The 13,266-nt window shown below is 44.1% G+C and overlaps 1 protein-coding gene across 3 annotated transcripts in view; it reads right to left on the reverse strand.

The window, feature by feature from the left end:
* Positions 1-13,266, reverse strand: part of LOC139537103 (very low-density lipoprotein receptor-like) — a 31,412-nt gene that overhangs the window by 12,453 nt on the left and 5,693 nt on the right. For all 3 annotated transcript variants that reach the window (XM_071338008.1, XM_071338027.1, XM_071338015.1), the window contains exons 2-6: positions 12,454-12,573; positions 3,147-3,269; positions 1,354-1,476; positions 803-1,174; positions 220-342 (exon numbers count right to left, since the gene is read on the reverse strand). In XM_071338008.1, coding sequence (XP_071194109.1) covers positions 220-342; positions 803-1,174; positions 1,354-1,476; positions 3,147-3,269; positions 12,454-12,573 — 861 coding nt within the window. The remainder of the gene's footprint in view (positions 1-219; positions 343-802; positions 1,175-1,353; positions 1,477-3,146; positions 3,270-12,453; positions 12,574-13,266) is intronic.

Below are 13,266 nucleotides of genomic sequence, written 5' to 3' on the forward strand. Positions count from 1 at the left end.
GTCAATACTTCGATAACCTGAAGGTCCTGAAATATCTAAATATAGTATTTATTGAGCATCTTTTGACCCAACTCATACAGGAATAACAGTATTTATGGGATGAGTAACACTGAAGCAAACATAACCTTGTTCAGAAAATGTTCTGTAGCAACAGAAACAGTTAAAGTTTTTCAAGTAGATTATTTTGGAATGGCATTACTTCTGGTTGAACGCACTCACAGTTTTTGCAGTTGACTTCATCGGTGCCATCTGCACAATCATGCAAACCGTTGCACTGTCTGCTGCTGTGGATACAGTTGCCGTCCTCACACTTGAACTGGTCCGGTCTGCAGGAACGAACAGCTGAAGAGGACACAGAGTTGTTAAACCATTAACACTTACACAGAATACACTAACAACCATGACCTTATTTACACCCTCATAATGCCTACACCAGTGGTTCCCAACCTTTTTTGGTTACTGTACCACCAACAGAATTTTGCGCTACTCTGAATACCCCTGAAGTACCCACTCATGTGGATTTTACCAGTAATCCTATGGTCTCGACATGTACCCCTGGTTGGGAACAACTGACCTGCACCATGATCAACAGATACACTCATGATAGCTGCTATGAACACTGAATATAGAGACAAATATGCATTTTATGAAGAGCCTTTTATTGCAAAACATATTTATTTTAATGGAAGGCTCCGTTTATGACTATATGAAAGCAGCTCAATCTCAGAGCAAAAAAGCAACCCAAAACTCCGCTGGCCTGCTGGAACGTGCAGGTGGTCTGATTAAGCCTCTCAACACTTACAACAGTTGGCTTCGTCGCTGCCATCCTTGCAGTCTGGGTCCCCGTCACATCGCCACTTGCGGTGGATGCACTCCCCAGACCTACACTGTGTCTCGCTGGATGAACATTTGGCCGGCGGCGTGGGTTGGCGACCACATCGCTGAGGGGACTCATCTGATTGGTCCTGGCAGTCCACGTCATCGTCACAGACCCAGTTGCCAGGGATACAGGTGGCATTGCCACACTGGAACTCGCTGGGACCACAGGAGGACGGAGCACATTCCTGCTCATCACTCCCGTCACCACAGTCATCCTCTCCGTCACAGACGAAGTTACGGGAAATGCAGCGGCCGCTCGCACAGGTGAACTCCAGCGAGGCGCACGTGATGTTACCTGTGGGAGGGAACAGAGTACCCAGTACTGTGATGCTAATGTAGAAATCAACATCCAATGTGTACTCCTAAATTAACTGTTCCTGTTTAGATTCATTCCAAAGCAGTAAATAAGTTGTCACACCTAGTGGTTTGTGAGGGACACCTCCCATCATACTGCCATCAGTAAAATCAACTCACCACAGTCCATTTCATCCTCTCCGTTATCGCAGTCCTTCTCTCCATCACACTTCCAGAAGACGGGGATGCATTGGGTGGACCCGGCCCCACAGCTAAACTCATTCACACGGCAGGTCCTGGTGTCTGCAAAGCACATGGATGGAGGGATTGAATTTATAGGCCTTTAATGCTTTGATTGAGATGGGAAATGCTTAACACACAGGACTGCAGGGTGGTGGTGGGCTAGGCTGGCTAATGGAGCACTGAGCGATTTATTGAGCAGGGCACCCAGGCCAACTTATGCGGTTAAACTAATTTGATACATTCAAAAAGCAATTTGGTGGGTACCCAAGTCAATTGAGCCATGTGTTCAACGTGTGTACACACTGTATGGTTTTACACTCCCTCAGTCGTTACTGGGTCTGTATCGTAGAGATGAGATTATAGCCTCCACAACAACTTGGTTATTTTAATTCAGAGATCGTCTTTGAGCCCATTCTGAACATTTACAAGTGTCTATCAATAGTGGCTATTGATCCACCATACAATGCATGTTGTTTAGAGATCAAACCTAGAGGAATTTCAGAGATATCCATCCCTCATTCCCTTCTACAAGAATATCTATCAGGAAGTGATCTGTTACTCATGCGATTGAAACAGTGGGTGCATGTGTAGCAGGGAGGTCTGCCTTGAGTGATCTGGTAAGAACACTAGATACCAGATCAATGAAGTTCAATTTCTGAGTAATGCACATGAAAGCATGCTGGGCTTTATCAGTCAGAGAAAGGTCAGTTTGTGAAGCATGAGCTATATCAAAGAAGCTAACTCCTACAGAGAGAGCCTAATGTAACATCACCAGTGGTGGAAAGAGTACCCAACTGTCATACTTGAGTAAAAGTAAAGATACCTTGGAAAATTACTCAAGTAAAAGTTTGACCCAGTAAAATTTTACTTCAGTAAAAGTATTTGGTTTAAAATATACTTAAGTATAAATCATTTCAAATTCCTTATATTAAGCAAATAAGATGGCACCATTTTCTTTTTTATTTATTTACAGAAAGCCAGGGGCACACTCCAACATAATTTACAAAAGCGGCATGTGTGTTTAGTGAGTCCACCAGATCAGAAGCAGTAGGGATGACCAGGAATATTTGGTTGATAAGTGTGTGAATTTGACTATTTTCCTGTCCTGCTAAGCACTCAAAATGTAACAAGTATTTTTGGGTGTCAAGAAAACATATGGAGTAAAAAGTATAATATTTTCTTAAGGAGTGTAGTGAAGTAAAAGTAGTCAAATATATTAATAGTAAAGTACAGATACCCAAAGAAACTACTTAAGTTGGACTTTAAAGTATTTTTACTTAAGTACTTTACACCATTGAACATCAGACACAGGGCTCAGAGTAGTTTAACATCAGACACAGTACTCAGACAGTCTAATGTATGATGGCAGATGAACGAACCGACATGCTGCTTTGGAAAATATTCTCATCTAACCTAAGGCACCTTTGGGAGGGGATTGCTCAAAGCCAACTGGTTTATGAAAACGAAAGAAAATTCTGAAGAATTAAGAGTTCCTCAATTCCACAGTATTTAGGTATGGTGAGCGGTGATAAATTCTCTTGCTCCCCCCCCCCCCCCCCCACATCCATAGACAGAGGCTAAATAAAGTTGAAGAAATGTAACTTGACTCATGAAAAGTGAGGGCAATGAGTTGTATACAGTATAAGACAGTCTTCAATTCTTAATCTAACAAACTACTGAAAATGAATGAACAACATATTCCTATTTGGAGCTGGATCCACATGACTTACGGCACACTTCCACACGCTCGTCAGACCCATCCTCACAGTCTGGCTCTCCGTCGCAGTGCCATCTCTTGGGGACGCATTGGCCATTACGACAGACAAAGTCCACCTCTGCACAGGTCTTCCGAACTGCAAAGGCATAGAGGAATAGAGTGTGTTAGAATGATACAGTATGCTAGCTTAGGAATCAAAATGGGAAGCTAACAGTAAGTGAAGCCACTGTCTTTCAGTGTGAGGCCAAAAATCTGCTCCCGTTGGCTGCCTGCCAACCAAAATACCACATAAGAGCCAAGTCATACCGACCCAGACTAATCCAATATAATGATTCACAATGTGCCCTTTAAATCCTAGTCTGTAACCACTTTTCCATCCACAGTTTTGTAAAGTCATACCGTATAAAAATAAAATTACAACAGCTGTGATGGAAACAGGAAGTTGCGTTCCAATTTTATAAATGCCGACAGATTTAGTTTGTTCGACATGGTGGGATCATTTTGGGTCTGTAAAATTAATTATGCGAGAAATAGCAATGGAAACACCTTTTTGCACAGATATTGATATAATAACCATCATATCGAAGTAAATTTGGCCCTATGGGACTCCCAATCACAGCCTGGATTCGAACCAGGGACTGCAGTGCCATAAACCGCTGCGCCACTCGGAAGCCCTAAAACTAGCTTCATGTCCACTGTGTTCAAGTGCCTCCTCATAGGCTATTCCTCCCTGTGGCTAGAATGGCAATATGTGGCAGTCCCATCAGCATTAATGTTACCAGGGAAGGGCTCTGTGTGGTTGTTGGGTTAATGTATACAGTAGGTCGAGGGAGCCATGGGCAGAGAGAGAGAGACATAGGAAAACAAAAAAAATGGGCAAGTAATCCATTTAGAAACCCAAAAGGTAAGGCTGGACGATATGGCCTTAAAAAAAAAAAAAAAGGTAATGTTTTTTTTCTAATTTATGAACGATTCAAGATAACGTGTGTATCTAATTACGATTTTTTTTTGCACAATAAAAAAAAAAAAGTCAATACACTGCATTTCAAAACAGATAATCTAATACATTCAGGGCTTGTAAATTATACCTAGGCTTCCACAACCATAAAACCCACTAATAAATGTAATTATTTTATCTAAATAGTTTAACCTGCTTTTTTGCAATCATCCCTGATCTGGCTTTCAAGTCTGTCTACCTCATTCTTGTTTTTAACCAAAACCATGCACATCCACTTGTAGTGGCCAACTTCATGTAGCAGGAATCACAGAACATGGACACAGGTCTCAACCTTTCAAACCCACGAGCTAGAGAGTAGCCAATTGTTATATTTCAAGACTAGACAACTTGTATCTATTTGCTTGCTAACAAGGTAGAACAGTTTAAAAGTTTTGAATGAACCCTCCTGTCCAACTGTTTAAACATAATTTAGCTATTGAAGTGGCCTACCGGGATAAGATGCTTATTTCTCAGAATGAAAACGAGTTGCCAATTCCTTATATAAATAAGTATTTTTATGGTCATTGCACTATTTTTATATAAAAACAGACTAGACAGCTAGCACATAACAATCTGTGCCTAAAATGATGCTAGCGGTACCGCAATGACAATTGTGACAGAAACGGAACATTAATTTTCCACATGTTCGTGGATACTCTCGTTTTAATAAAGGTCTGCCTTGTTCTACATTGAGAGTTGATACATTATACGGGTATCGTTAAAGGTTAAATCCTCGCCTATTACAGTAAAATAATGTCTAAGAGTTTCCATATGATCGATTCTGTTGGACCAAACCTCAAATAGCGAGTTTTAAACTGCTTCTTGTCAGAGGAAGACGTTATCTTTCGTTTTTGTTGTGAGTGGCAGGGGGAGGGGCTTGGTGTCTGTGTGCGAGTGGGCAGGAGCATGCACATAGCACAGATGGCGCGAAGGAGACGAGATCCAAAAGACAGAATGCGCATGAAAACGAACAAAAAATAAAAACCTAGCTTCTTGCGATATGCATTTGGCACATCGCACTAAAACAAATTCGATATAGCCTTACATAGACTTATGTAAGCACAGCTTTAATTGAGAGACCGCACCACACATCCCTTTCCCCCGTCTCATCCACCATGACCCAGATATCACAGAGATTCAAGGAGAAACACTGTTTGCTCAGATGGGGGCTCGTTTGCACGTCTCTGTCACTGCCATTTTCAGCTCAGTAACCGCTGCCACTCGCACCAGGTCATGTTAGCCCTGCTGGATTTAGTCACAACACCAACGGGGCCCAGATAAGTAGGGATGTGCATCTTTCCCCTTCAATACGCATCTAAACATGAGCACCGATATGATACAGTAACAAACAATACGTTTTAGTTTGAAACGATTCGGTTTGATTAGAGAACGAATCTATATTTGTTGCATAAACGCATACATATTTAAAAATCTACTGCAGATGGAGCTCATGAGCTGGATCTGTCGGAACTGACGTGTGTGTGTGTGTGTGTGAATGATGTATGGCTATGGAGTATGTATGTAGGCACTTGAGCTGTACCATAAGGGAAACTAAGCATCTATCACCAAATTGTTCTGCGCTACCACTGTCAGATTAGGGAGGCAATGTAGCCCATATTTTTTTTGTCCACTCACTTTGGTTCTGAAATTACAATCACACACTTAAAAGGTTCACTATGAAGAAATCGCGCCATTTCCTGGCTGCTAAAATTCAAATAGTTTGCCTAATTTCGGAGAAAACAAGCAGTCATTGTGAAACGAATCATTGTACCAGCTAAGTCTCTGAAATATATTTTCCATAAGCAAAATTATTGTACTTTCAGCTGGTGTACAAAACCGAAAGTAAAAGACGCAAAAATGAAATTTAGGGGAAGCATAGAAATAGCGCACATAGAACAGATCTACCGTTTCTTAGACTTGCTTTTAATAAGAACTCCCGCTCCAAAATCGAATGGTTGACATTTGGCAGGTTTACCAAAAGATTGTTTTCTGTACTCATGAAAGAGACTTCACCCTGTATATCAACAAATGACCATTGTATATACACACACTGATTGTTAAAGAAAAACTAACAAAATGATTGCGGATGATGAATCTATTGTTAGCCCCATTCAGCAGGTATAGCCAGATGAGTTGTCTCCAGTAGTAAAAAAAAATTAAACAGTGCATAGATAACAATAACATAGGTTGTCACTCTAATAAAGCCTAATATCGTGCAAGCAATTTTAGCATTTGCATGCTGAAGGTGCCGCAAAGATGTGAAAGATCTGGAACAGTTGGTCAGCGCGCAAAGCTGGGCACAGTGTACAGTTTGACTAGGCTACTGACATTGCCTTGGGGTGTTCAGCATGCAAAATGACTTGTAGATCAATGAGTGTAAAAAAGGCCATCCTGCTCCTCTCTACCCAACTTCCCCTCATAGTCCCTTCAGTTTCCCTTAAACCCCTTTAGTTTGGCTGCTCAGCCTACCTAAATTATCCCTCACCAATCATACCCCTGCCATTCCCAACCAGTCAGAGTGCTTGGAAATGCACATCTGGGCACTGCACCCGCCCACTCAGGTCAGGGTTGTCGTCATCCGAAGGGAGAAGACGCATGTTTCTGAGGACTTTCTATTGTCGACAGTAACATGAATGTCTGAATGTTGTGCGTGTATCGAAATGACCACAACAATAAGAGTAAAAACAGCCAGCTCATCTATCTCCTTTCCCCAACTTTCTTTTGGTTTTCCTATTGGAATAAATTAACGCCAATCATCAATTTATTAGCCAATAAGCAGCCTTCTTTCCCGGGATTTAGGGTAAAACCCAACCAGGCAGGACCTCAGGCAGTCTGTAGTTTCCATTCTTATGATCAATCTGTTTCTCTCCTGCTTATTTTCCCTCCTTAAAATAAATTACTTTTCTTTCTGATATTATTGTGCGTGAAGCTACATACCACACAATTAGTATCAGACAGTGGTGTATGTGTGTGGATCTTCATTAAATCCTTGAACTGGAACTACTGCTTCCTCGTGTTCTGAACGGACCCCCTGTGGCAGTTGCTAGCGGCCTAAAATCCAGCACCTAAGTTATCCATCCCTTTTTATTGGTCCTTCGAATTCATAAACCCATATTTTTCAATAAGATTAAGTCATTTGGATTACTAAAATAATAAACATCTTCAAAAGGATACAGCTGTGTCTGTGTGGTGGTGACTATGAAGAGTAGTGATGGGCCTCAACATCATGTTCTAACTGGACAGCACTATAAAAAGGGCAGAACCAAACCAATCAGTTATAAGTATATAGCGGGTGAGGGCATTCACAGCCGACCGTTTTTACATGGTCCTTCTATAGTGACCAACATTTTACATTTTTTCTTCTTCCCCATAGTCTGTCAATTCTCCGGATTTAGTGACCAATATATATATATATTTTTTTTACATGGTCCTTCGTATCACCGGATTCTGATCTGCTATAGTTGAGATGTTGGAGTACCCAGAAAAGGAGTTGTTTAAACACCCCAGGATGCAGACCAGTTATCCTGCAACCCTAAGACGTATGAGACTACTGTCACTACCCACCTCAGCCCACACGAAGCCGTCATGCACCCGAGGAAGATGAGTTGCGAGGCCCTACACGCCTCTCTCATCTAAGAGACTACCAGCCCTGCTCCAGGCCTCCTCAGTGGTCAGGGAGTGACCACACCCTCACCAGTTGGGAGCTGATGAGAGAATATGAGTACCTGCGTCACGAGCAGCAAGAGATCAAGGGGGCGTACTCTAGGCCCTCCCGGCCTAAGTCAACACCGCAGGAGCACTAGTACCGCCACTACTCTCCTGACCACCACCGCTCTAGGCCTCCAAGGCTAGAGCCATCGTCACAGGAGCGCCATCACTGCCGGTCCTCCCCGAGTCGGCCCGGCTACTCTCCTGAGAGACTACTCCAGGCCTCCAGCTATTCAACAGATCTTCATTGCTCCATGCCCCCCCAGCTGGAGCCTATGTCATATCTGCCAGAGCGTCAGAGGTACCACCCCGAGGTGGTCCAGCCACTTTCCAGACCGACATCCCTCTAGGCCCACCTGTGCGCCCCAGAGCGGCCTAGCTCCCAAGCAGATGAAGACAACTCCAGAGTTGGTCTGCACCCTCCTCAGCCAGCTCCTCGATTAGCCACAGTTAAGGACACTCCCGCTCCAGTCGTGGAGCCACAGCCAGCCGGTGCCATGAAGCCTGTTCTGGTTGCGGAGTCATCATCTCCTCCCAGTTGGGATACCCTGCTAGTCAAGGCACTCAGTCCACAGCTCTAGTATATCCTGCCCTGCATGGACCGCAGACCCCCTCCTTATTGGGTACGCATCGTCCTAGGCCGCCAGGCTTAGAGCGCCCTGCCATGCTTGGCCATAAGTTAGCTGTCCAGTCTGCAGTCTCCTGCCCTGCTCAGATCACGCAAGTTAGGCACTTGCCTATCCCACCAGGTTTAGAGCCTTCTGCCTTACTAGGCCCCAAGTTCATGGTACTAGGCTCAGTCTCTAGACATAGGTCAGTCCACAGCTCCTTAGCTCACCGGCTTAGAGCCTCCTGCCCTGCTAAGTCACAAGTTACCTGCGCTAGGTTCAGTCCTCAGCCCCTAGCACTAGGTCATTGGTCTCCAGCTGCACTAGGTCTGTTGTCTCCAGCATTTGTCAGCCCTCAGTCCCTAGCCCAGGTGGGTCATCAGGCTCCTGCCCCGCTAGGCTCAATGGGACCAGTTTCTCCCTGTCAGGTCCAGAGTCGCCCTCCCTGTCAGGTCCAGAGTTATCAGCACTAGGCTCCGAGCCTTCAGACGTTCTAGTTTCGCTGTGTCCAGTTCTATCCAGCCTGGCGGAGCAGTGGACTGAGGGCCAAAGGTTCTCTGCCCCATTAGGTCTGCAGCATCAGTCGTCAAGCAGTCAGCTCCCTCAGGGATACACGCCAAACCACCTGCCCTAGTTCTAGGCCCTGGGTCTCCAATCCCGGTAGACTCAGAGTTATCTGCTCCTCTAGGCATGCAGTTAGACAGTGCGCAGGCCTCAGCCTGTACCCAGTCGCCTATACTAGCGCTAAACTATACAATCCCTGCTCGACTAGTTTTGCAGCCTCCCACCATACCTGGCTTGAAGTCCTCCGATTTCAAGTCCCCTGCTCTGCTAGGTCCTCAGCTCCCTGACCTGGGGAACCCACCATTCCCTGACCCGGGGGGCCTGCTGTCTCTACTTCTGGGGGGGGTGCCGACCTCCTGCCTTGGACGACCCTCAACCCTTCACACGTGGGAGACCACCTGACCTTGTCTCTGGGGACCAGCCGGCCGCCGCCTCCAGATCCCTGATGATCCTCCCCACATGCTCCATGATAGTCACCGCTTTCAGCAGTGGTGAAGGAGTCATCAGCATCAGCCAATGAGTTGTGGCCGGCATGCCACATTCCTCCGCCGCAGTAGGCGAGCCACCTGCTTCAGCCGTGGCCAGCCTCCAGCATTCCACTCAGCGTCTAAGGATGGGGCCCAGCTGCCCTGCACAAGCTGAGTTAGAGGGCCCTACCCCACCCGCATGGTGTTCCTTGGGGTAGCCCAGGACCGTCTCCGCGTATCTGTGTACCTCCCATACGGGGCGGTCCCTAAGCCTAGCCGGGTAGGTGTAGCCCGCTAGGAATAAGCTTCCCCTCAAGGCCTGTGGCTTTTCAGACAATTTGGCCCTTTCAATACTGTGGGCCCCATTAGAAACTGTGCCATTTAGGTTAGAGGCCTTTTTGTGGATGTTAATATTTCCATATGAAATATTGGGGCAGCTTTAAAAAAAAAAAGGCTGTCCTGCTCATCTCCTCTATCTCCCCATCCCTTCAGTTTCCCTAAAGTCCCCTTAGTTTGGCTCTTCAGCCTACCCAAGTTATTTCTCACCAATCATAGCCCTGCCATTCCCAACCAACCAGAGCGCTTGGAAATGAACATCTGCACCCGCCCACTCAGGTCAGAGTGTTATCATCGTTCCAATGGGAGAAGACGCATGTTTGAGGACTTGCTATTGTCGACAGTAACACGAATGTCTGAATGTTATGTGTGCATCAAAATAACCACAACAATAAGATGAAGTCATTTGGATTACCAAAATCATAAACATCTTCAACGGAAACAGCTGTGTGTGTGGTGGTGACTATGACGAGTACAGCGATGGCCTCATGTTTAACCGGACAGCACTATAAAAAGGACAGAGCCAAACCAATCAGTTATAAGTATATAGCGGGTGAAGGCATTGACAACCAACCGTTTTTACGTCGACCTTCTAGCCGGATATAGTGACCAATAGTTTTACAGACTCAACACAGGTACATGCTTACTTCGACACCGAAGGAGAAGGTGCATCGGTTGTCACCAAATATTAGGTATTTTCGGAAGGTAGCATGTAATATGAGCAAAAAGATGTTGAATCCATTTTACAGTAAGGCTGTAACGTAACAAAATATGGAATAAGTCGAGGTGTCTGAATACTTTCCAAATGCACTGTATTTTCAGCTGTTTGAAGCTTATGTACAAAACCAAAAGTAAAAGACGCAAAAATGAAACTTAACGGGAAGCATAGTAGAACAGATCTACCACTTCTTAGACTTGCTTTCAATGAGAATGAAATGTGAATTATAGATCTGTCAATGTGAATTTGGTCAGGTCACCCAAAAAGTAGCAGCTTTAAACATTTGAATAGTGGCCCAAAACTTATCGGTGATTCATTATATCCCTTATAAACGGGTAGGCCATCATTGTCAATAAGAATTTGTTCTTAATTCTTGTCAATAGAGGGGCGCTGTTTTCACTTTGGAAAAAATCGTGCCCAAATGAAACGGCCTCGTACTCTGTTCTAGATCATACAATATGCATATTATTATTACTATTGGATAGAAAACACTCAGAAGTTTCTAAAACTGTTTGAATTATGTCTGTGAGTAAAACAGAACTCATTTTGCAGCAAACTTCCATGCAGGAAGTGAAAAATCTGAAAACGAGGCTCTGTTTTAGGGCCTGCCTATTCAATTGCCTTATATTTATCGATATGCATGCACTTCATACGCCTTCCACTAGATGTCAACAGGCAGTGGAAGGTGGAATGGGGTGTCTAGCTTGATCTGAGGCCGAACAAGAGCTTTTGGAGTGGCAGGTCAGGAATTTTCTTGGTCTACCAAGGCGCGCCGTGGAGCTCGACATTGGCTTCTGAAAAGCGTTACGTATACACGGCGAATATCTCCGGCTCTGATTTTATTTGATACATGTGATAATAACATCATAAAGTAGTTTTTTTCAACCGAGTTTTATCAGTTTATTCAACGTTTATTGGGACTTTTGGAATTTTCCGTTCTTTGCGCCAAGAGTTGATGGGCATGGTTGCTAATTCGACAGAAGAAATGGACATTCTAAAACCAAACAACGATTTATTCTGGACCAAGGACTCCTTGTACAACATTCTGATGGATGCTCAACAAAAGTAAGAAAACATTTCTGATGTTATTTCGTATTTCTGTGTAAAATGTTGAGTCCTATTCTCCGCCATTTTGGTGAGCGCTGTCTCGCAATAACACAAGCTGTATGTTATGGTAAAGTTATTTTTTTAAATCTAACACAGCGGTTGCATTAAGAACCAGTGTATCTTTCATTTGCCATAAAACAAGTATTTTTATGTAAAGTTTATGATGAGTTCTTTGGTCAGATTAGGTGAGTGTCCAAAATATCTCTGGAGAATCGATGCTACGTATTCACAATGTATAATCAGGATTTGTAGCTCTAAATATGCACATTTTCGAACAAAACATAATTGTATTGTATAACATTATGTTATAAGACTGTCATCTGATGAATTTGTTCAAGGTTAGTGATAAATTTTATATCTTTTGCTGGTTTTTGCGAAAGCTACCTTTTGCGGGGGAATAAATGCGTTTGTGTGTTTGGCTATTGTGGTAAGCTAATATAATTCTATATTGTGTTTTCGCTGTAAAACACTTTTTTTTTTTTTTATCGGAAATATTGGCTGGATTCACAAGATGTTTATCTTTCATTTGCTGTATTGGACTTGTGATTTCATGAAAATTATATTATATGATATCCCTGTCCCGTTAGGCTAGGCTATGCTAGTCAGCTTTCTTGATGAGGAGGATCCCGGATCCGGGAGAGAGGTGGTAGAGGTTTAACTGACTTGCCTAGTTAAATAAAAAAATAGCAAGGTTTGTTTTCTAACACAGTAGGCTATGTCGCCGATTTGTCACCAATCTGACTTAATTTTGCGGAATCGAGAGAGAGTGTGTGTGTGTGTGTGTGTGTGTGTGTGTGTGTGTGTGTCACCCTCACCGCAGGTGTTCTCGTCACTCCCGTCGGAGCAGTCCTCATCCCCGTCACACTGCCAGACAGACGGGATGCAGCGACCGTTCCCACACTGGAACTGACTGGGCTCACATTCTGTCTTTGATCCTGGAAGAAAGGAAAAAGGAACTAAAGATTGGATAACTCAAAACCATCATCATGTATAACTAGTGTACATGTCTCCAGGCCTCAAGGACTGCAAATATGTTCCATCTTGTTTGCCACTGAATTGAAAGGCTTCGAACCTGGGTGGTGTTTGTAGGGCACAGAAAACAAAAAAGCCATTAATATACAGACACGTTCAGCCAGGAAGAGTTAAATTCTAAATGACCGTCTATTGGTTAATTTGACGACACGCTGTGCTGTAGGTACACCTGCTTAAGGTTGTTACCAGCCCGCCACAGTGAAACTTGTCAGCAAGCCACTAGCCAGCGCAGAGAGGAGAAAGTACAGCCAGACCATGTCCAATAACCCCTGCTCCTCAGTGATCATCCACTCAGCATGGGGTCCTCTGCAGCAGGGGACTAACAGACCTCGTGCTGGGAGGCCAACACCGCCAGCACAATCGTCTGCCTGGGACAGTGCCAATTGTCCTGGGCAATGGTCATTATGAGTCCGAAATGCCACCCTATTCCCTAAATGGTGCATTACTTGTTTTGAACAGAGCCCCATAAGCTCTAATCAAAAGTAGGGCACTACATAAGAAATAAGGTGCCATTTCAGATAGACATCGTTAAACAAGCCAACAGATCAGGTAAAATGCCAAAGAACAATCAAGAGGGTCATATAAAACAAAGTGTT

Source organism: Salvelinus alpinus, chromosome 1 (assembly GCF_045679555.1).
Source record: "Salvelinus alpinus chromosome 1, SLU_Salpinus.1, whole genome shotgun sequence".
NCBI classification, from domain to species: domain Eukaryota; kingdom Metazoa; phylum Chordata; class Actinopteri; order Salmoniformes; family Salmonidae; genus Salvelinus; species Salvelinus alpinus.